The sequence below is a fragment of the Sceloporus undulatus genome, chromosome 1, assembly GCF_019175285.1.
Source record: "Sceloporus undulatus isolate JIND9_A2432 ecotype Alabama chromosome 1, SceUnd_v1.1, whole genome shotgun sequence".
Taxonomy (NCBI): domain Eukaryota; kingdom Metazoa; phylum Chordata; class Lepidosauria; order Squamata; family Phrynosomatidae; genus Sceloporus; species Sceloporus undulatus.
This window is the reverse complement of record NC_056522.1, coordinates 284,341,200-284,362,838: the sequence shown is the minus strand read 5'-3', so window position 1 is coordinate 284,362,838 and position 21,639 is coordinate 284,341,200. Positions and strand designations below refer to the sequence as shown.

General features: G+C 39.8%; 1 protein-coding gene across 11 annotated transcripts in view; it reads right to left on the bottom strand.

Annotated features, from left to right (window-relative positions):
• Positions 1-21,639, bottom strand: part of CCDC73 (coiled-coil domain containing 73) — a 115,249-nt gene that overhangs the window by 50,380 nt on the left and 43,230 nt on the right. For 6 of the 11 annotated variants that reach the window (XM_042472332.1, XM_042472315.1, XM_042472324.1 and 3 more), the window contains 4 exons: positions 12,045-12,116; positions 10,620-10,691; positions 6,962-6,997; positions 5,822-5,896 (listed from right to left, as the gene is read on the bottom strand). In XM_042472332.1, coding sequence (XP_042328266.1) covers positions 5,822-5,896; positions 6,962-6,997; positions 10,620-10,691; positions 12,045-12,116 — 255 coding nt within the window. Of the gene's footprint in view, positions 1-5,821; positions 5,897-6,961; positions 6,998-9,701; positions 9,776-10,322; positions 10,399-10,619; positions 10,692-12,044; positions 12,117-12,349; positions 12,428-12,631; positions 12,747-13,875; positions 14,009-21,639 lie in introns of those variants that run through there. The other 5 variants (XM_042472379.1, XM_042472370.1, XM_042472388.1 and 2 more) reach the window with 5 other exon arrangements.

The following is a 21,639-nucleotide window of genomic DNA, read 5'->3' as shown; positions in this document are numbered from 1 at the left end:
GAACACACACATTGGAAAGTCACACTCTCTCGGCTTCAGAAACAGTGGGCGCCTGCCTCAGAAGCTTCCTGATATCAATATCACCACCACCATCATCATCACTATCTTTGTCAAAACAAGGCAGACTTGTTGGCATTAAAAGCACAAAAAATACACAGAAAATGCACTTTGGAAAGTCACACTCTCTCGGCTTCAGAAACAGTGGGCGCCTGCCTCAGAAACTTCCTGATATCAATATCACCATCATCATCATCACCACTATCATTGTCAAAACAAGGCAGACTTGTTAGCATTAAAAGCACAAAAAATACACAAAAAACACACTTTGGGAAAAATACATATGAATGGAAATGGCCACCCTCCTCCTTCTCCTCCTCCTCCTCCCCTTCCTCCTCGGTGCCAAATGGCACCAGGAAATGGCCCTTTCCCCTCCCTCTGGCCCAGAGCCAGAGGCTTACCCTCAGTGCTCCTCCTCCTCCGAAGCTTCCCCTCCTCATTAAGGCTGGCCAATGGCAGACTGGGACTGGAAACACCCCCGCCCCTGCTGTTCTGGTATTGGCTGGTCAGCCTCAAGGAGAGGAGGCGAGGAGCTGCTCTTTATTAGCCCTGCACGCAGGCGCACGGGCGCGCTAGTGGGGCGTACTAGCGGGGTGCATACGAGTTGCTGCCGGCCGTGGCCCGGGCAACTGCCACGGGCAGTGCGGACACACGGATGCGCAGCACGTGGAGGCAGCAGAGGAGGAAGAGGAGGTGGGTGGCTGGCCAGCCGGCCACATTAGTGGCCAGGGCAGTGGACACATCAGCAGGCCAGGCCCTGGAGGCAGCCTCAAACCTGGGAATTGGCGGCAACTGGGACGGAACCGTCCCAGTACCACAAAAAACGTGAATGTCCCACCTGCCGGCAGGACATTGCAACCCTATATATACATAACTAATTACAAAGGATCAGCACCTGGTGTTTTCCCCCATTTACAGCCACATACTTATTTTTATATTTTCTTAAAGGAACATTTAACCCAACACACTTATGGAGACTTACAGCAGTCGGAATTGTGAATTTTTAATGAGGTTTTTTTTTCAAGGTAGGAGTCATTGGGAGTTTTGTAAACTGTAAAAAATGTATTTGGGGCACTATGTGCAGCCTACAAGCCTGATTTTGTCCTTCTGTATTAATCCTCCCCCATGCAAGTTATTCACATTTGGATCACAAGTAACTTGTATCAATGTCAGAGGAAAAGCTGGACTGGAATGTGAGAAGCATGTACAAATCTCTTATTTCCTTTAATCATGCTATTGGTGTATATGCTCACAAATGAAGACAAAGAAAGAGGGAAAGCAGGGTTCTTAGTGAGCTCACATGTCCACTAAAAACTCCTGGGATTTAATATAGTGCCAACATACCTACTTCTGCTTTGATTGTGCATTCCTGCATGGCAGGAGGTTAAACTGGATAGCCCTTGTTGTCTCTTCCAACTCTGATTCTTACTTACTCCAGGCACTTTTGTTGCATGCCTTCATTTCCAACTTTTATGATGATCCTAAGGCAAGAGATATTCTTGGCAAGATTTGCGCAAAGGAGGTTTGCTTTTGCCTTCCCCTGAGGCTGAGAACATGTCACATGCCCAAGATAATCCAGTGGGTTTCATTGCAAAGCAGGGAATCAAGCCCTGTCTCCAGCGTCGTAGTCCAACATTCAAACCACTACACCACTTAGGCACTGAGGTTTATGTGTATTTGCAAGCCAGGTTTAAAAGTGTTGAAAACAGTAGAAGCTGCAAAGTAGAAACTTTTTACCAGTATTACATCTTCAGTCTGTTTTCTACCTTGTTCACTTTTCAAAATCTTTCTCTTCCCATGATGCTAATAATCATATTCCATTAATTCCAGCCCAAGGCCTCTCAGCACACTACATTATATTAAATGCATTACTACTTAGATTAAATGCCCACCTCAAGCCAAACACATGGCATACTTGAAATTATGTGTCTCTTTTCTCCCCCACCCCCACCCCCACCCCCACCCCCACCCCACCCACCCTCTTTCCTTCAAATTCTAAGCAGCTATCTTGGGGGAATCAGGACTAGAACCAAAGCACCCAAAGAGGTTTCGTTCTTATTTCCTCCCCCTCCTTCTTAGAGGCTCTGCCAACATCACCCTCCAGCTGCTATTCGCTGGGGAGGACCTTTCCTCCAGGTAACTTTCCTCCTGAGGCAAATAGTGCTACACATGAATACCAATTACTGCATTACCTCCCACCACCATCCTTCTCTATTCTGCAACAAGCACTATATTAGATTGTAAGAGATTCTTACTTCATTAATCTCCTATCACGCTTCCTTTCACCAGTGTCTGCAAAAATATGTAATGCTAGCAATGTAAAGATCAATACATCAAAAAAGTTGTACTCAGAAATCATATGGCTTTTCTGTTCACTGTAGTTTGTAACAATAAAGAACTGTTTGCTTCAGTTTTCAAATGAATAACACTCCAGTATGAAGGCAGGATGGACAACCTGTGGCCATTCAGATATTGTTTTTCTGTGCCTGCAAGTCATTTCTGATTTAAGGCAACCCTATAATGAACATATCAGAGGGTTTTCTAGGCAGAATTTGTTGGGGTTTGTGCCTGCCTTCCTCTGAGTTGAGAGAGTGTGACTTGCCCAAGGTCACCCAGTAGGTTTCAATAGTCAAGCATATATTCAAACCCTGGTCTCTCAGTGTTTTAGTCCAACACTCAAATCACTACATCATGCTGGCTCCAGATATTAGTGGATTCCAAATTACATTGGCCCTAATTATAATGACTGATGAATTAAGGAATTTGTAGTCCGACAACTTCTGAGACGTCACATGTTACCTGCCCAAGTATTAATATATTATAAATTGTAATTGCCACCCAGTTCTAAAGACTGTTAGCAGTTGTTATACAAGCAGAAACTTGTTCTGAAAAGTATGCTCTCATTCACAGCATGACAGGCTGCCTTCTCCTTAGACTTCTTTACAAATTGTTCATTGTACCATTGTGCAACCATACCTCTTTATGAGGAGAGCAAGATCATCCTGACTTCTCTTAGGATGTAAGAAATTAAATGTGCTACCCTCCTAATGCAAGCCATGGCTTCTTCATCACCATCCAGCTTTTAAAAATCCCTAGTTTAGTACTAATCATATAAAATATTAGCATGTGGTAACAATAGCACAAAAATTAAGGTCTACTCCTAGCATCAAAGCAAAGTGAGAAACTCATAAGTTGGTGATGACTGTAATGAAAGAAAGCTAACCCCACACTAGTTCAATTTATAAATAACTGCTCACGATAATAGCTGTCTACTTATATGAGTAGTGTACCATCAGAACAAACTCACCTAAGAGTGCAGTTTTTCGTTAAACACAAAATATGCAGCATATGATCTGCCTGTTCAGAGGAAGCAAGGAAGAGTCTTGTGTATTTTCTAATGTGAAGTGCTGCTCTTATCTTGTCTGCGTGTATAGAATGTGCACACCAACTGCTATTACAACAAAGTTAACTAAAATATCAGAACTGTCTTTTTGAATGCCTTTGTTGTACTGAGTTTAAATCAAATTTCTTCACTGGATGATTCTTACCAAAGTTTATCTTAGTTAAGAAAAGCAATGGAGCATTTATTACTTTCTGTCCATGTATCATGTTCAGCCAACCCTGAAGTACACTATATATCACTTGTGCTGTGTCATGAATTGAGCAGGGCATAACAAATCCTTTCAGCTTTTTGCACAGAGGGTCAGCAATGTGAAGAAATTTGCTTATACAATAATTGCAGCATTAACTTGATTATTAAACAAACAGAGACTGACACAAAAATAACAAAGCTATTTATAAAGTTAATGAGCACAAAGTAATTAGAACAATATTAATGATAGATGAAATTTTCCATTGTTACAGTGTGAAAAGAAAATATACAATTAAATTGTTAGGGAAACCTGAAAAACAGCTAAAAAATGTAGGTAAAATCCCCACTATTTTGATTAAAGTGTTTTCCTTACACATTTATAATGACACATTTACATGATTAATAGTGGGGGAAAGGGTAATATGATTTCATATAATTAAAACATTGTTTCATCATTGTATTTTTCCTATCCTGGTCTAATATTTTATTTACTTCCCTTTTTAAAATGCTCTTATTTTGAAAACTAACTCAATTTAAAAATAAGCAAAGACCTCCAGGAAATATTTTCTACTGAAACAGCCCTATGAATTTTAATTAGAATTCTTGAAAATAAATTATTTGTAAGTAACAAAAATCACTGCACTTAGAAAGATGTGGTAGAGATGGAAAATGTGCAGAAAATTACCAACAAAATATGCTTACAAGAGAAGGTTGCAATGTTCAGAGTTGTTTAGCTTAGGAAAAGGGCAAGTAAAAGGAAAACCCAGGGTCATCACTGGCCTGGAATGGTGGGAGATTCTGGGCAGATAAAATATAGAGCAGTATTTCTGCTCTGATCTAAGCTATTTGATGTGGAGGATTGGCAGGTTTCTCCCCCCCCCCCCACCTGTCGGGAACCAGCCTTTAACTGCCTCTCTATTTCACAGCATTGTGTGTGGGTGTGTGTAAATATGTAGCCTTGAATTCTTAGGAAGAAGGCTGGACTAAAAACCAGAAAGAGGCCTCAAACAGACAGGGCAAAAGGGCAGAAGCCATTCCCACCCCAATTGCTGCAGGACCATGGCAACCACATGTGCCCAGTCCTGATCTGGGCTGCGACCACGGTCCTGAACCAACTGCCAAAAAGGAGTGGTTTTTGTCAACTCCTTTTTGGCTCAGTTCTTCCAGGTTAATAATAATAATAATAATAATAATAATTTTTATTTATATATCCCGCCTCTCCCTACGGATCGAGGCAGGAGAACAGCACATATATAAAGTTGCACATAGTTAAAATACATTCTCATTATACAAAGCAAAATTTAAAAACACATTAAAATATCTATACATATGCAATATCAAAATCTGATTCCTCATCAAGTTCCGAGTGGAGTTATCATCTTAAGCCGTTAAAGCAGGTCTGGAGGGAAGGCTCGCCGGAAGAGATCCGTCTTGATTGCCTTCTTAAAGGCATCTAAGGTGGTAATGAGACGGATCTCTCCGGCAAGCCATTCCACAATTTGGGAGCCATCACAGTGAATGCCCTATGGCAGTGATGGTGAACCTTTTAGAGGCCGAGTGCCCAAACTGCAACCCAAAACCCCCTTATTTATTGCAAAGTGCCATGTCCCTCTGGCTTTCCAGTAACAAATTCTGGCAAACTCTGTGTTGGGATGATGGCACATGTGCCCACAGAGAGGGCTCTGAGTGCCACCTCTGGCACGCATGCCATAGGTTCGCCATCACTGCCCTATGGGAAGTAGATCTTAATCTAGTCTTCAGGCAGTCCAATAGATTCTTCCCTGTAGTTCTGAGAGTACGGGGCGGATTGTGTAGGGAGAGGCGTTCCTTCAAGTAAGGTTAGGGCGGTCTCAGAGCAGCTTCTGTCCGCATTGGGGACATGCGTTTTGTAAACACCACACAGCGGCCCTTTTGGCCTGTCTGTTTCAGGCCAGAAAGATCCTTAGTCTATGTGGCAGTAGCCACATAAATAAAGCTGACTCCCCCACTCACCTGTTTGGAAAAAGAAGAAGGGACTGTACTGGCTGCTCCTTCACCAGTTATTTGCTAATAAGCAAGAATTATGCTTATTTGCTTTGGTCAGCACCCATCATCCAAGTTGCTACAAAACATTCTATTGGATCAGTGCCAAAATACACCAAACAATATGAGTACATTGTTAATTTTGTATACCTGTAATTTTTTTAAAGCTTCCTTCAGTCCTTCCATTTCTCTTTCTTTTGATTCCTCAGCAAGCAGATATTTGCACTGCCAAAAACCAAGATTGTTTATAAGAAAAAGGACATTTCTCAGCATATACTCAGTGACATATTTATTGTTAGGAACATAAAAATCTACAGAAAATGTGACGAGTTTACCTTGCTGTGAGTACACAAACTGAGAAAGCAATGTGGCTTGAACTATAGCAAGATAATTTCAACAGATCTGTATTTCCCATGAAATCCTAAACAGGCTTTTAACACTCTCTCTTTTGAACATCTCATTTCTTGGTGCTCTGCACTTATCAAAATATTCTTTATCCTTGGGTTACTGGGTGGACTTTTAAAAGTCGCTGTAAAATATATTGTTTATATTGTTCCATGCCTTTAGCGTTTTCTGTATTGTTTCTGCTTTCCTATGTGCATTATTTATTGCAACTGTCTTCTTAAATAGTTGACATAATTTGTGTTCACTACGATGGAATTGTTATATAGCATTCCAGTTTTCTGTTCTACCAAGCAAGGAACTGTATAAGCCAAATTTTTGCAAAATGTAACTTTTTTATTTAGTAATTAAGAAAAAACAGTGTAGAGTGTTTCCACGTTTCACATTCTGAGTGACTGGTGGTGACATTTTTCATATTCTTAGTGATTGACATGACATCATTCCCAGTGTCACTGTTAAGCTGAAAATTTGCAGTTTTTGTAGATGTTCTGGGATCATGTGAAAAAGAATCCAAGCCACAATGTTTTTAGCAGTTTAGTAGTAGTTTGGGGGATTATGGTGTGACTTTTGTTGAGGTCTCTGTGCTTTGGAGGACCATATAAAAGAGGCCTGTGGGCCACACTTTTGCCACCCCGCCAGAAGGGCACTTCAGTATTTAGTGAAGGCTTTTAATTACTTTTATAGTTATAGCCCTAAAGAAAGGACTACACACACACCTCTGAAATACATGAAACTTCACACAAAGCACTTTATATCCCCACTACTAATTGAGTATCTGTTTCTCTCTCTCTCTCTCTCTCTCTCTCTCTCTCTCTGGCTTTTCTTCGCGAACAAGGGTTCGGTATCTGTTTACTGAATTAATTAATCATACAACTATGTATGCCTTACCTTTTCTTCTTCCAAAGCAAGCATTCTTGCTTGAAACTTGAATGCCACATGAAGGAAATAAATAAAAGCAGCATGATCAAATAATTTGTGCAACATAGAATGTAATTATTATTAACCAAATGGCATATCACTTGGAAAATGCATGGGGTTGAACTATAAAGGAAATTCTTCTCCAAAACAGAAACTGGCTCCTCCTCTGCTCTCTAAAATGACTGCAGGAGAATGGAAACATTGTGGTTCAAATCTTTTAGTTGAGCATTCAACTTCAACTTCACTGGTAGGCCAACAGGATAGGTACAGGAGGCATTGTTCAGAAGTAGGACTAGATTTGTTCTTCACTTTCTCCAACACAGATACTTTTAAAGCACACTTTTGCTCTGTCCCATTTCCACATCAACCACAAACATTTTTTTTAATTCACATGAAAATCCATAAGTATCTTGCATACATTTGTACCTGAAAGCAACATTCTGCAAGCATATGTTTGTCTATTACATGTCTTTTTATTATTTCCCTTAATGTATAGCAATAGCAAGTACATTTCTGTACCGATTATCAGTGCACTTAAGCACTCTCTAAGCAGTTTACAAAGTGTAAGCTAATTAGTTTTTTTGTGGGTTTTTAAGGTTTGTGGCCATGTTCTAGAAGAGTTTATTCCTGAAAATGTTGGCATAGAAGAGAGCTGGATATATGTATACTGTGTGACTCTGGGTAGGAAGGAAATTCCATGTTAATCTGTGTATTGTTCTGTGGCGTCTAAACGCCATGCCTCTGGAGTGCCACAAAGCTGCCCACAACGTGGGCAGGTGGGTGGCTTCACAGTGGCTTCCTGCCATCTTGGGGGTGTGCATTGTCTAAACAACACCCCCAAGCCACCACAAAGAGACTGTCTGTTTCCCCCTTTCGTTCAGTTTAGTATCCTAAGTGGCTGGAAATATTACCAAATATCAGAGGGAATTACCAGCGTTTCATCCATTGCTTCTGTGGGATTTGGAACATTTATTAAAAGGGTGAGCAGGTGTTCTGACCTCTCATTAACCATCTTGCAAGGTTATGAGGTCTCTGTCATCTGTACATACCTTTTCTATAAAGACACCTCTTCCCACCCCATTTGGAGTTCACACTACAGTTAAAGATATTATTAAGTGTATACATAACATAACCCAGAAAAAGTAATTTCTTATTACCTGAAATTATTGCTTAAATGAAAGCCTATCCGAAATACTGGGTGGTGTTTATAAAAAGATGAAAATAAATACTGTAAAATGTATATTATGAATCAGACAAAAATCTAACAAGCTAAAAATATGCACTGATGATCATGAAATGCACAAGACCATAAAATTCTGAAAACCTTAAAATGCCTACTTTAAGAAAATTCCCTGGGCCAAATTAAGTAAATAAAAGCAGTATATGCTCTGTTAAACAGAGGGTGTTTTTCATTCTAGAATTGTTAAGCGCTACTGAAGCATTGTTTTTTCTGAATCTTGAAGCAGAATCAAAATAAAATTATATATAGCACTTAATTAAAAACTGTATTATCCATCAATTCCCTTCCTGCATTAATTAAAGGCTATTTGATTTTTTGTTCTGCCCCTTTTATTGCTTCCAGTTGAGTGTGGCAAAGGGATATCTGATGAATAACCTTTTAATTGCCCCTTTAATAGCCTCACCATTGACCATTAATATAATTTCTCACAAAGGAAAATGATTTAATTATCAATCAGGTGACATGCACCTGATGCTGCCCAAGTCTACACCAAATACCCAAAGGGCCCCCTGTTTTCCCATTCATCTCTTATATAACCCCACCAGCCTTACTAGCAGTACCTCAGACAGTGCTCTCCCATTTCCTCATATATTTTTTAAAAACCTCAGGAATCTTACAAATAGCTCCTTATCAAACATTGTGTAAGTGTTGAAGAATGGATGTAATGTATGCCAAAATAAATTGATTAGGTAATGAGGGTCAGGGTAACCTTCGGATTAAATTCCCAGAGGTAGAGGTAGTGGAAATTAGCAAGTGAAAGAGAAAGGGAAAGGGAAAGGGAAAGGGAATATGGACGGAATAAAGATAGAAAGGAAGAGAGTCAATTCAGATCCAAAGATAAGTATATTAGGAGTAAGATAAAGCATGTTTGAAAGAGAAGGAGTAGATACTGAAGAGTATAAAGAAGGTTAAAGAGGAATGGGAAAGTAGGTTAGGAAGAAGAAACTTGAAAGACAAGATACTTGGAATGATCCAAAGACTGACTCGACAAAATAGTTTTTAGTAAACAGTCATCATATATTTTTACATATTGAAAGTAGATTACGTAAATATAATAGAATGAATTTGAAAGAGTATCAATAATGAGTTTTTGTTTTTGATTATGTTAAATGTCACTGTCTGTGTTATTTTTGTCGTTGTTGTTGTTGTCAATATTAATATTGTTATGTACGTTATGGAAATTTATTTAATAAAATATTTTAAAAACAACAACAAATAATTCCTTATCCCTCCTCTATTTTCCTATTTATTTCTTTTTTTTCCTGTCTCAGGTATCTTAGAAGTAACGCCTCAAAGAGCCTTCTGCCTGATGAAATGTGTCCATTCCTGTCTTGTTCAGTACTTAATATAGTACTCCAAAAGTACCCCAGATTGGAACTTGTATAGCATGCAAAATGACACGTATTTGGGGCCACTACCATGATACACACACACACACACACACACACACACACACACACACACACACACCCCTATAGAATGGGCCTCTGACATCTGCTGAGGTTTGGTTCCCAGACACATACACCAAAATGGATGGATAACAACATCTGTGGATACTCAAGTACCATTAAATACAATGGCACAGTATAATGGTGTACACGATATAGAATGGCAAAATTAAGATTTGCTTTTTGAAATTTACATTCATTTTGAATCTCTTCAAACTGTGGATGGTTGAATACGAAGATATGGAGGACTGACTGTATATTTATTGCTTGATTTTAAAAAGTGGAAAATACCAACAATGCAACTGTTGTGACATTGTGCTAATTATAGGCGCGGGACAGACCACCCAAAAAGGGCGGACTCTCAGTGCCTGTTTTTCCACTGGAGGGAAGCCGCAGCCGCCAAACCGCATGGCTTCCCGCCGGCAGAAAAAGAACCCATGAAAAGTGGGTTCTTCTAAAGCCGCAGTGGTGGCACACTCATTACATAAGTGCCGTGTGGCACTGCACAGATGCCATGTGGCACGTACGTAGCAATGGCGGTGCCCATGTATATACACCCCTAGGCAACCCTAACACGTGACGAGGGCATAGCAAAGGGCCCGTATGTACTGGGCCTTTATTTATTTTTATTTGTTTAATATACCATTTGGATCCTTTTCCTCTCCTGTGTGGGCATGTTTACCTCCTCATTTAAAAGAGAGGAACAGAAAGGCCATTCCTCACAGCAAGTGTCTCTACACTGTTGCTGAACCTGACAGCACAACCCTATTTATATTTGGTCAGGTGAGTGACTACAGGACTACAGCCTAAAGCAAGGGAAAAACAAATGCTTCAAGTGTTACTGATCTTCTGAATTTTAATGAGAATATTGCTTTCTCGATAAAATTTACCTGTTCATAGTATTGATTATTACTGTTAAAAAAAAAATTCAGTGTACTACCTGTTTTTTAATAGCTGCCATGGCTTCTGTATGCTGCTTGTTTAATGCTTCTTTCTGGTGTTGAAGAGCTTCCTATTTGTCAACAATAATTTAAATTAAGATACTATTTATTTGTTTATTTATTTAAAGGATTTATATCCCGCATTTCTCCCAAAATGAGATTAAAGACAGTTTACAATCATTTAAAAAGATAGAACAAAAACACTGATTACAAAAGTTTAAAAAATTAAATGATTATAACTAAATATATCAAACCTGATCTGTAACTGTGACTTTTTAATTGCACTGCCAAGTATACTATGTCACTAATATATTAAAATAAACATTACAGTTTAAAGCTCTTTAACCTTAAATTGAGAAATAACAATTATAGACAAGATAATAATAGCAATTTGTTGCTGTGTGCCTTCAAGTCATTTCTGATTTATGGTGATACCATCATGGGTTTTCTTGACAAGATTCTTCAGAGAGGGTTTGCCATTCTCTGAAAGAATGTGATTTTCCCAAGTTCACTCGTGGTCTCTTCCAACTCTATGATTCTATGGTCAAGCAGGGATTTGAACCCTGTTCTACAGATTCATAGTCCAACACTCAAACCACTACTCCACAGTGGCTCTCTAATAATAACAATACCTTCAAATAAAAGAGCATAGCCACAGGTTTATTTGTGTGAAAACTGGGATATTATTTTCTATAAAACTGTGTCTATGCAATTTCAGAGCAACAACATGATTGTCATTATACTGCTCATTCATTTTAAAGTGTATGTTTTAAAACACTGGCTATAAAATCAGAATTTATTATTTTAAAATTTGTCATCTGTAGTGAAGTGCAACAGGGTGATTTATGGAAGATGAGAAGCTAACTGTGGCAAGTACACAGTTTGCAGCTGTTGCATATTTGTTTGCAGTGAGGCAAAAGAGCAAAGGTATGAATGATAGGCCTGTTACAGACTGCCAAAATAAAGCTGCTTCGGGTCTCTTTGGAGGTATGCTATTTAAATGATCATGCATCCTAAGAATCCGGAAGCCGACCAAAGCTGCACTCCAGTGCTTAGGAATGGAGTGTGGCTTTGGCATGACCTCTGGACTCTTAGACCCATGCATCATTTAATAGCATACCTCCAAAGAAACCCGAAGCAGCTTTATTTTGGCAGTCTGTAACAGGCCATAGATTCACATGTACTTGGATTTTCATATAAGTATTGTTCATGTTTAGTTAGGACAGAAAAAACCCTAACTTTTACCAAATTCTACATCAATTTAAAGCAAAGCTATTTTCAAAATTTGATATTGTTGAAAGCTCAGAAGCATTATATGAATGTTTTATAAGAAATAAATATTCACTATTTTTTAATGTTCAAACAGTTAAATCACCAAAACAGATACTACCTAATTATCAGAATCTATTTTGAAAACTACCAACCTTTTGCCATTCAAGTTCCTGTTTTTCAACCACAAACTTGCTAATTTGTTCCTCATAATGAACTTCTGCATCCTGGTTTCAAAAATAAACAAACTATTCACTGTTTTATTTTTAAACATTAAGAATGGCTACTTAATATGATTATAGGAAACTTACTTTTCAAATACAAATCAATATATGCTATATATCTGATTAGAAGGAAGAAACACCATTTAGTTTGATTAATACATTAGACAGTAACACTATACTGGCAAATACATTTATTTAAAAAAAATGTTTCAAAAGATGAATAAAACAGAAATTACCTCATTAATAACAATTTACCATGAATAACTATTTGTTTACTTGACATACTTCTCTTATTCTGTCATCCGTGTTCTTTCATGATATACAATTATTCTATCTCATTGTTAAGAATTTTTTTATAAACAACTATTTCTTTACTTGATATACATCTCTTATTCTACTGTTTAAAAACCTAAATCTGATGTGACAATAGCAGTAGCATCAGGATTGTAGTATCCTTCCCACTACATCTTTTTCCATCTTGAAGACCTACATCACTCTGGAAAGTACCTCATCCATACCTCATCTCTTGGGTACGTTTTCAAGGAGTTTGGGGCATGGGGGCACTACAAGAGAGAGAAGGGTTATGCCCCTCCTACTTGCTCTCAGATAAACTTTTCCTGCAGGTGCAATATTGTCCAGCAATGAATATGTCCAGAAGTTTCACAATTTTAGGCCACTTTTTAAGGGAATATTTAAAAGTAAAATATTGGATGTGGCATTTCATTTCTCTCCCTGCTCTTCATTGCATGATCCTTATGTATCTAGTAAAGCAAAGCCATCTGTGGAAACCTGTTCATACATACACACTAGCATTTACTGGATTGGTGTGATGAGTGCAATTACACTCAGGATGCATTCCTGAATACATTTATTTGGTTATAGGTTCGTTTGAAATAAATATTCAAAATAGTGTTAAAAGGCACAACTGAGTGTTATTTCTTCAATGGAAGGAGAATATCCTTGTATGCATTACTTCCTCTCACACAGCCTTACAGGGCTGCCTAAGCAGAATTTATTTTCATTTGGTGAGAGGAATGCAACACAGCTTGGGAAGAGAGTTTAAGATCTAGGTCCCAGATTCCTTATTTATTCATTTCTCAGATTTCTGTCTGTACTTTCAGCTAAAAGTTAGTACTCAAGCCAGTGAATAAATGTAATTAAAAACAGATAATACAAGTTAAAAACTATATTAACAACAGATTAAAAACAGATTAATCAAACAATAAAGCCATTAAAGCTACCACAACAATCAAAGCCACTAAAATGAGTAAAAATAAATGCTGTAAAAAGATCACTTTTAAAGATATGTCTTCACATCCTTCCTAAATGCTGTTAGAATGGGAGATACAGTAATTGCAAATCTGAGGGAAATGCGTTCCAAACTCTAGGAGGAACACAAGTACAGTACTGTATTCTTAAAAACTTTCCCTGAAGATCTTAATGTATGGACAGGTTCAAAGCAAGTCATGCCCTGACCTATTTAGGACTTTAAAGGTTAAAAAGAACACTTTGAATTGACCCTAGAAAGCAACTGGCTTTGAATAGCAGAGTAAAATGTCATGATAACTAAGCAGCAGTTAACAGGAAAAATAATGCCCATGAAAATTTGGTATAAGAGAAGCTGAAATAACAGTATTTTTTCTGTTTTGAGGTGGAGGACAGACCCTGTTGGTAGAAAATTTTGGAAGTCCTCCTTCTCCCCTTTGAGAGATTTTCACACTTGAAAGTAGTATTGTCTGATATCATTGAAATCTACTCCTACCTAGTTTTATCTCTTTGCACCTTAGCATTGCCAGAAGTGGGAAATTGCTGGAAGGCACACAACACACACACATTACATCACATCAGGGAACTTTCCCCAGTTGAATTCCCATCCCAAAGTGGATGTATTGTTGGTCAGTTGTAAGTCTGGTTTGGAGACAGAGATACACTGTGTTATGTAAGGGGTTGTGCTTCCTAGGAAATTTATATTCATAACCTGGGAATATTTCTTTACTCCACACTGTCCTTGGAATCACAGTTGCCAAGAGCCATATAATTATAACATTCTTGTGGGAAAAGGTAGATAGTTTTTTCAAGCAGCTACTCATATTGATTCCAAATTTTCCTGGGAATTATTTTCCTGTTTTGGGGTTGGGGACAGATTAAAAGCTCTCTTTTTATAGAAAATCTTGGAAATATCCAAGAGAAGGTTTTGGTACTTACTCTATAGAAGATGGATATATATACAATTTTAATTAGATTATCCAGGAAGAGCAGAAATAAAATAAAACCATTACCATTAAAAATTGAGTGGGGGGGGGGGGGAGATGGAAATTCGGTGAAGCCCCTGTTTGACCCACACTGCCTTCCTTAGGATGTCCTTTTAGGGTTTTTCTGGCCCAGCACCATCTGATCAGATCTAGGCAGCTGCAGGCTTTATGGAACATGGACAATTTTTCTCTGGCTGGAGATGTAAAGACCTGGGAAAATATGGAATAATCTAGGAGGTAATATGTTCATTCCCCCTGCCTATTTTTCTAAAAGCCTTCTTTTTCCAGAAAAATTAATATGGAACAAAAAGACATTTATTTTTATATACAAAGGTGGAGGGAGATTAAACCAACAGAAAGCCTCAAATGACAAGGGAAGGAAAAAAAGGAAAGAAGGAATACAAAACTAGTAGAAAAAGAAAAAAATGGAAGAAAACCTCAGTCCATTAAGCTTTCTTTGATTACTTGCATAACGTTGCCCATATTTCTTTCAACTGCAGGATCTTTACAAGCCAAAAGGGACAGTTCATATGAGCAAACATGTTTCTTGAAGGACAAAGGTTCCAAACCATGGATACATAGGTAAAAATCAGCCTCTTTCATTTTAATAGCTAATCAGCACTCTTGTAGTAGAACTGTATGTTCTCCCATGATACTACATTCAAAAGTCAGACTGATTTCTTTTTGTAATGATTGAAGGTTTAAAATGGTCTTCACCATGAGACCAATGAAGTGCATTGCAGAAGCCAATCCTCAATGTTGTGGCTTCTGAAACTATGGATGATTGTTACTAGATACCAATTCTGAACAAAAGGTCAGAGTTAATACCTTAGTTGTAATTGAAAAGAATTTGTTCCTGGACTTAGCTGTCATCTGAGGATTCAGGAGCAAAGCCTGGTTCCAAAGAGTTCCTAGACATTGCAGTTAGCATACTAAAGAGCAGAAACACCATCATTCATGTGAGGACTCTCTCTTAGGCTGCATCAATAGAAGTATCAGTATCGTATCTAGATCCAGGGAAGTAATAGTGCCACTATATCTCTGCCTGGTCAGGCCCCACTGGAATACTTGTCCAGTTCTGGGCGCCACAATTCAAAAAGGACATTGAGAAACTGGAGCGTGTCCAAAGGAGGGCGACTAAATGTGTGAAGGTCTGGAAACCTTGCCCTATGAGGACGACTCAGGGAGGTGGGTGTTTAGCCTGGAGAGGAAGGTTAAGGGTGATATGATAGCCCTATTTAAATACTTGAAGGGATGTCCTATTGAGGAGGGAGCAAACTGTTTTCTGCTGCTCCCGAGACTAGGACCCGGAGCAATGGATGCAAGCTGCAGGAAAAGAGATTCCACTGAACATTAGGAGGAATTTCCTGACAGTAAGGGCTGTTCGACAGTGGAACACACACTTCCTAGGAATGAAGTGGAGTCTCCCTCCTTGGAGGGCTTCACAACAGAGGCTGATGGCCATCTGTTGACGATGCTTTGATCTGGATTTCCTGCATGGCAGGGGGTTGGACTGGATGGCCCTTGCGGTCTCTTCCAACTCTATGATTCTATGATTTTTAAACAGCATATATGTCACATACTCTAACAAAAAATGTAAGAGCTGTTGCTTCTAATATTACAGCATTGTTTGCAGAATATTGCAAATGCTATGTGGCCTGGAAGTAAAATAGATAAACATCAAATCTAAAAGCTCAATAAATATCTTTCTGTACTCCCCAGGTAAATAATATTCTGTAACTACAACAAAATAGTTTCTTATTATTGTCTATAACCAGTGACTCTGGATTCATCTCCTATTACTCCCCCATCAGGACAAAGGCCAATTATTTTGATTACCCTATGACTTTTCACAGAAGGGGAGTACACTTTTAAACAATTTATTTACAAATGCTAAAATGTGCTCCAGTGACACAACATTATGAAAAGTAGAAACACGATACATATGAGTAAAACTCCTGTCGAAAACAACCACTAAAGTGTTCATATATCTTTTCTCCCACATGAAGAAGGAGAAACTAGGATGGTTTAGTAGAGAAAAATGGCCAGATAAGAAAAGGTTAAGCATCTGTTTTTTGTTTTTACTTTTATTTTCCACTCATGACTTCAGACTTTTCGAGGCTGGTTTTCATTTGAAAAAAACAATTAACAATTCATGCAACTAGGTAAATGTAATAATAATATCTTTATTTCAGCCAACAGGCCATAAGACAACAAAGGTGATAAAACGCATAAAAACATATAACATATAAAGCTTATTAAAATGGGGCTATAGAACAGGTATTCATGACGTACTCGTTATATGTTACATTTGTATATATACAGAAGTACTCACAGATGCATTAGATATACTAAGCCATAAAACATAGCCAAATGGATATTTTGGGTATTCGAAATATAAAGGCTGTTCATTTAGTTTGGGTCATAATCTTACGTGTTTTACAGCAGAGAAAGTAACTTTGCCACTACTTTCGTTTTTGCTTTCTTAGAATCATTTAACAAGGTACTCCAAGTACCAATTGTTAGGTCTACCCGGAAACTTAGCAGGGAGGGGAGAAATTAATCTTGCCTCTCATCCTTGTAAAAATACAAAAAATGTTACAAACACAGGATTTGGGCTTTGGTTAAGAGAGAAGAAACAATGACCATGCTTATAGGTACTCATGCAGCCCTCTTGATATTGTTGAACTACCACTGCCATCATTCCTTTCCTTGGGTATGCTAACTTATCCAACAAACATTTGGATAGCCACACCATTCTATCACTGCCAATGCAGCATTTCTGGCATAGTGGCACACTATGGGAAGGGTGATGCTAAAAATTAATAGGGGAGGCAAGGACTGGGATTCGTAAGCCTTAAATTACTAGTTTGATTTAACTGTCACATGTGCTCAGACATAAGAACTATAAATTATCACCTCTATGCTCATTTGTTCAAATCCTAATTCACACTACTCAGTGTTGCAGGCAACTAGGCTGTACAACTCAAATGATTGTACTGATAACTAATAGCCTTACTGCATGAAAAAGAAAGCCAAAACAGAGAGCAAGGTAACAGCTTTCTCCATTCCTCTGCATGCCATTCCTTGCATGTTGTGCTGGAAAAAATCTGTTCAGCAAAAGGCACACTTTTACAACCATCTCCCTTGGGAAGGAGAATGGAAGTACTACAACTGCATACAGAGAGTAAAGAGAAAGCCACTACTTTCCTTCTCCATTTCAGCCTTCTTTCTTCATGTGGTAAGGCTTTCGGTTTTGAATGAAACAAACTGACGTTATCAAGTCAAAACCTGTTCTTTCAAAATTTTGAATTTCAGTTCTTCTTGTATTTTTTACTAAAGGAGTTTGAAAACTTTGTATAGTCCAAAAGCTTATATGATACTGAAAAGTAGCTGTCATGCTATATTATTGAAGGAAATAAAATGTTTGTCTAAAAACAGCGGTTCTACACCTGTGGGCTGTGACCCCCCTTGGGGGTTGAACATCCCTTTCACACGGAGTCGCCTAAGACCCAGAGTTGGCACCATAATCTATAAAACTCTAGTGCAGCGGTTCTCTGCCTGTGGGTCGCGACCCCTTTGCAGTTCTCAACCTGTGGGTCATGGCATTAGGAGGTTGGGACACAGTGGTCTAAAAGAAAGAGCTGGTCATTTAAAAAAGAAATACCAAAACAAAAATGTAGCCATCCTTCAGCTCAATACTGTTATTTTTATAGAAAATGTGAAGTTTTCAAACTTTGTGTTCTTCAAACTGACCTGCATCTGCTTAAAAGAAAACTTTTTTGATTCAATAAAAACTGTATGTAATCTTAAGAAAATAACAAGAGACACAAAAACCTTTAAAACTGTTGATATTTATTAGCTGCCTTAGGACTACAAGGATTTAAGTGTTTTACAAAAAACCTCACCATGCAATAAAAGAGGAGTCATTTGATGGTTTATTTACTCGTTATAACCTTTAGAAAGTGTCAAGCCTTTTGTAAAATGCTTGCTCCAGGCTGTAGTTTTACAAGAGAAGCTGTGTGTTGGTCAAGCCCCTCCTGATTTTTGACCCTGAACAGATTTAGGACAGAGTATAGATGGCTCACTCCAGGCAGCCAAAACTGGCTACTTTTACTATCTTTTTCAAATCATAATCCACCTCCTACGAAATTGCAACATCAATTTTCTTCATGCTGTTCAATCAATAGTTCTTGGACTTCAAGACTGCTTCATAATCTCTTTGGATGCCCTACATAAACTAACTATTCAAGTAAAACCTGTTCAGACCTAGGGAAGATCTCTAAAGTTTAAAATCTGTAGAAGGGGGGAAGATCCTGTCACAAGTCAGAAAACAAATATTACAGAGCAAAAAAGGAATGAAATATTAAAGATAGAGAGGACCACTACACCAGTAATGAACCTGACAAATTCATCCACGTGGATTTTATGCATGTGTAGTTCAAGGTTGCTTCACGCACAGTAGGGTCTCTCCTTGGGTTGAAGACTCCCTCACAAGGAGAGACCAGTGACAGATGCAAATCAGATACACACTGGAGACTAGGAGGTACTGGGAAGGGATGCTGGCTGCAGGAATATCTTCCCTGAGGTAGCCCTGAGTCCAGCGCTTATTAATTTTTTCTTACCTCTAGTTTTATTCCCATTTCTGGGTCCAGCTTTCACTGATCTTCTTTGCTATGGTATGACATTCAGCACAGTGTATCTGTGCCCTAGGTCTTGCTCCTATGCCAGTTACACTCATGCTCTTGCTTAGCTACAAATTGCATGGATGCCAGGTGTGGAGAAATTGACTTTGGACAACCATCCTACCTTAGAAACTCAAATAACGTAACCTGATTTCCCAGATAAAATCTGGACCTGTGCACACTGTATCTCATGTCCATATGCCCTATGATAATATTATAGCCCTGCACAGAGACTAAATGTGCAGCAGCAGTATGGGACATAAGACTGGAGGAGGATCTTTGGAGATAACACAGTGGCACCATAGCAACAATGCTGTACTGCACAGAACAAGGCATGATAGAGCCCTTTTGATGTCTTTTACCACAGAAGCTATATGATGAGAAAGTCCAAAATCTGGAGGCCTCCTTATAGGACTGACCTAAATAAAAGTCAACCTGATGACAATTAACAAGAGAACTGGAGTGGGTCAAGCTAGTAGGTGAAAGTATAGTTGTTCCTATAGCCTTTTGATTAGATTATTCTGAGACAAGACAAGTACCTTCAACACAGTACCAATAATTTTGGGCAAAAAAGGATAATTGAGAAATGGGGGGGGGAGTATTGATTATTGTTGTGGTTAACTGCCCTCGAGTCAACCTTACTGCATGGTGATCCTGTGAGTGATACATTCCAAGGCCCACTGTCCTCTAGTCCTGCAGGCTCAGGTTCAAAGCCTCTCTGATTGAGTCTAGCCATCTGTGTGTGCAATCTTCCTCTCTTTGAATGCCTTTTCCACCTTTCCTAGCTCATTGATGTTTCTAATGAGCCATGCCTTCGCATGATGTGGCCAAAGTACAACAGCCTCAGTTTAGTCATCTTGGCTTCCAGGGAGAGTTTGTGCTTGATCTGTTCTAGGACCCAGTTGTTTTGTCTTTTTGGCCATCCAAGTATTCCTCGCACTCTTCTCCAGCGCTACATCTCAAATGTGTTTGATTTTCTTTTGGCTTTTCACTGTCCAACTCTCAAATCCCTACATCATGATGGGGAATACAATGGTTTGGACAATCTACTTTAGTATTCAGTGTTATGTCTTTGCAGTTTAGGATTGTGTCTACTTCTTTCATAACTGCCCTCCCAATCATAGTAAATTATCACAAGGGGTAGGATAGAGACGGGATTGCTTCCCCATCCTTATCCCATCCACGACCTGATGAAAGTGATTGTGCAAATCACTTTCACACTGCAGCTGGCTGAAAAGTGGGTTAAGCAGTTAATACAAAAGACTGCAATAACACCTGCAAGCGCTTTTCACCCACTGCGGTGTGAAAGTGATTTGCGCAATCACTCTCACTCATGCTTTCCTGCCAGTCAAATGCGGTTCAAGTGTGAAAGTCCTTCCCGTGATTGGGCAGGAAGGGATGCGACAGGACATGACAATGGGGTCCCGTCCTTCAGTGATATATCTCCATAGTCTTCTGATTTTTTTTACTGCAATCTCCATTCTGAACAGTGTTTGATCCAAGGTACAGGAACTTTTAACTATTTCAATTTGACTTTCTAGTTCATGGGTCGGCAACCTCCGGCCCACGGGCCGGATGCGGCCCGCGGAGGCCTGCCGCCTGGCCCCGCGTGCTGTTGCCGCCGCTGCGGCCGCCCGTAACGACTCTTTGCCGCTCTGGGCGCCGCCATTTGGGCGCAAAATGGCGGCGAAATCTCGCGCGACTCCTGAGGTCGCGCGAGATTTTGCTCCATTTGGGTGAAAAATGGCGGCGCCCATAGCCAGAGCGCTATGGGCGCCGCCATTTTGCGCCCAAATGGCGCACCAGAGCGCGGAAAGCCGCGATGGGCAGCGCGGCGGCGGCAGCGGTGGCGGCCTTAGGAGGCCCGCTGCCGTCCCTGGGGCCCTCCAGGAGGGCTCCGAGGGCGGCGGGGGCCTCTGGGGGGCCGCTGCCGTCCCTGGGGCCCTCCAGGAGCGCTCCAAGGGTGGCAGGGGCCCTCCCCGCCTCCCCGCGGGGCTCCGTGCGGCCCTCCGCCTCCCCACGGGCTCCGCGCGGCCTTCCCCGCCTCCCCGTGGGGCTCCCCGCGGGCTCCCCGCAGGGCTCCCCGCGGCCCCACGCGGCCCTCCCCACCTCCCCGCAGGGAGAGCAGGAGGAGGAGAGGGGGCAGCAGGAGAGGAAGAGCAGGAGGAGGACGAAGAGAGAGGAAGAGAAGGTGGTGAGTGGCCAGAGGCCAGATGGGTTTTTTTGTTTTTTTTTTTCAGTTATTTTTAATTGCTACACAGTGTCCCTGGCTTGACAATGATGTGTGATGATGATGATGATGATGCTGATGATGATGATGATGTGATGATGATATAAGCCAGCTTGAGAGGCATGGAGGCACTGTTTCTGAAGCCAAGAGAGTGTGACCTTGCAAAGTGTGTTTTGTGTGCTTTTAATGCTAACAAGTCTCCTTGCTTTGACAATGATAGTGTGATGATGATGATGATGCAGCTTGAGAAGCATGCAACTACTGTTTCAGAAGCTGAGAGTGTGACTTGCAAAGTGTGTTTTGTGTGCTTTTAATGCTAACAAGTCTCCCTTGATTTGACAATGATGTGTGGATGATGA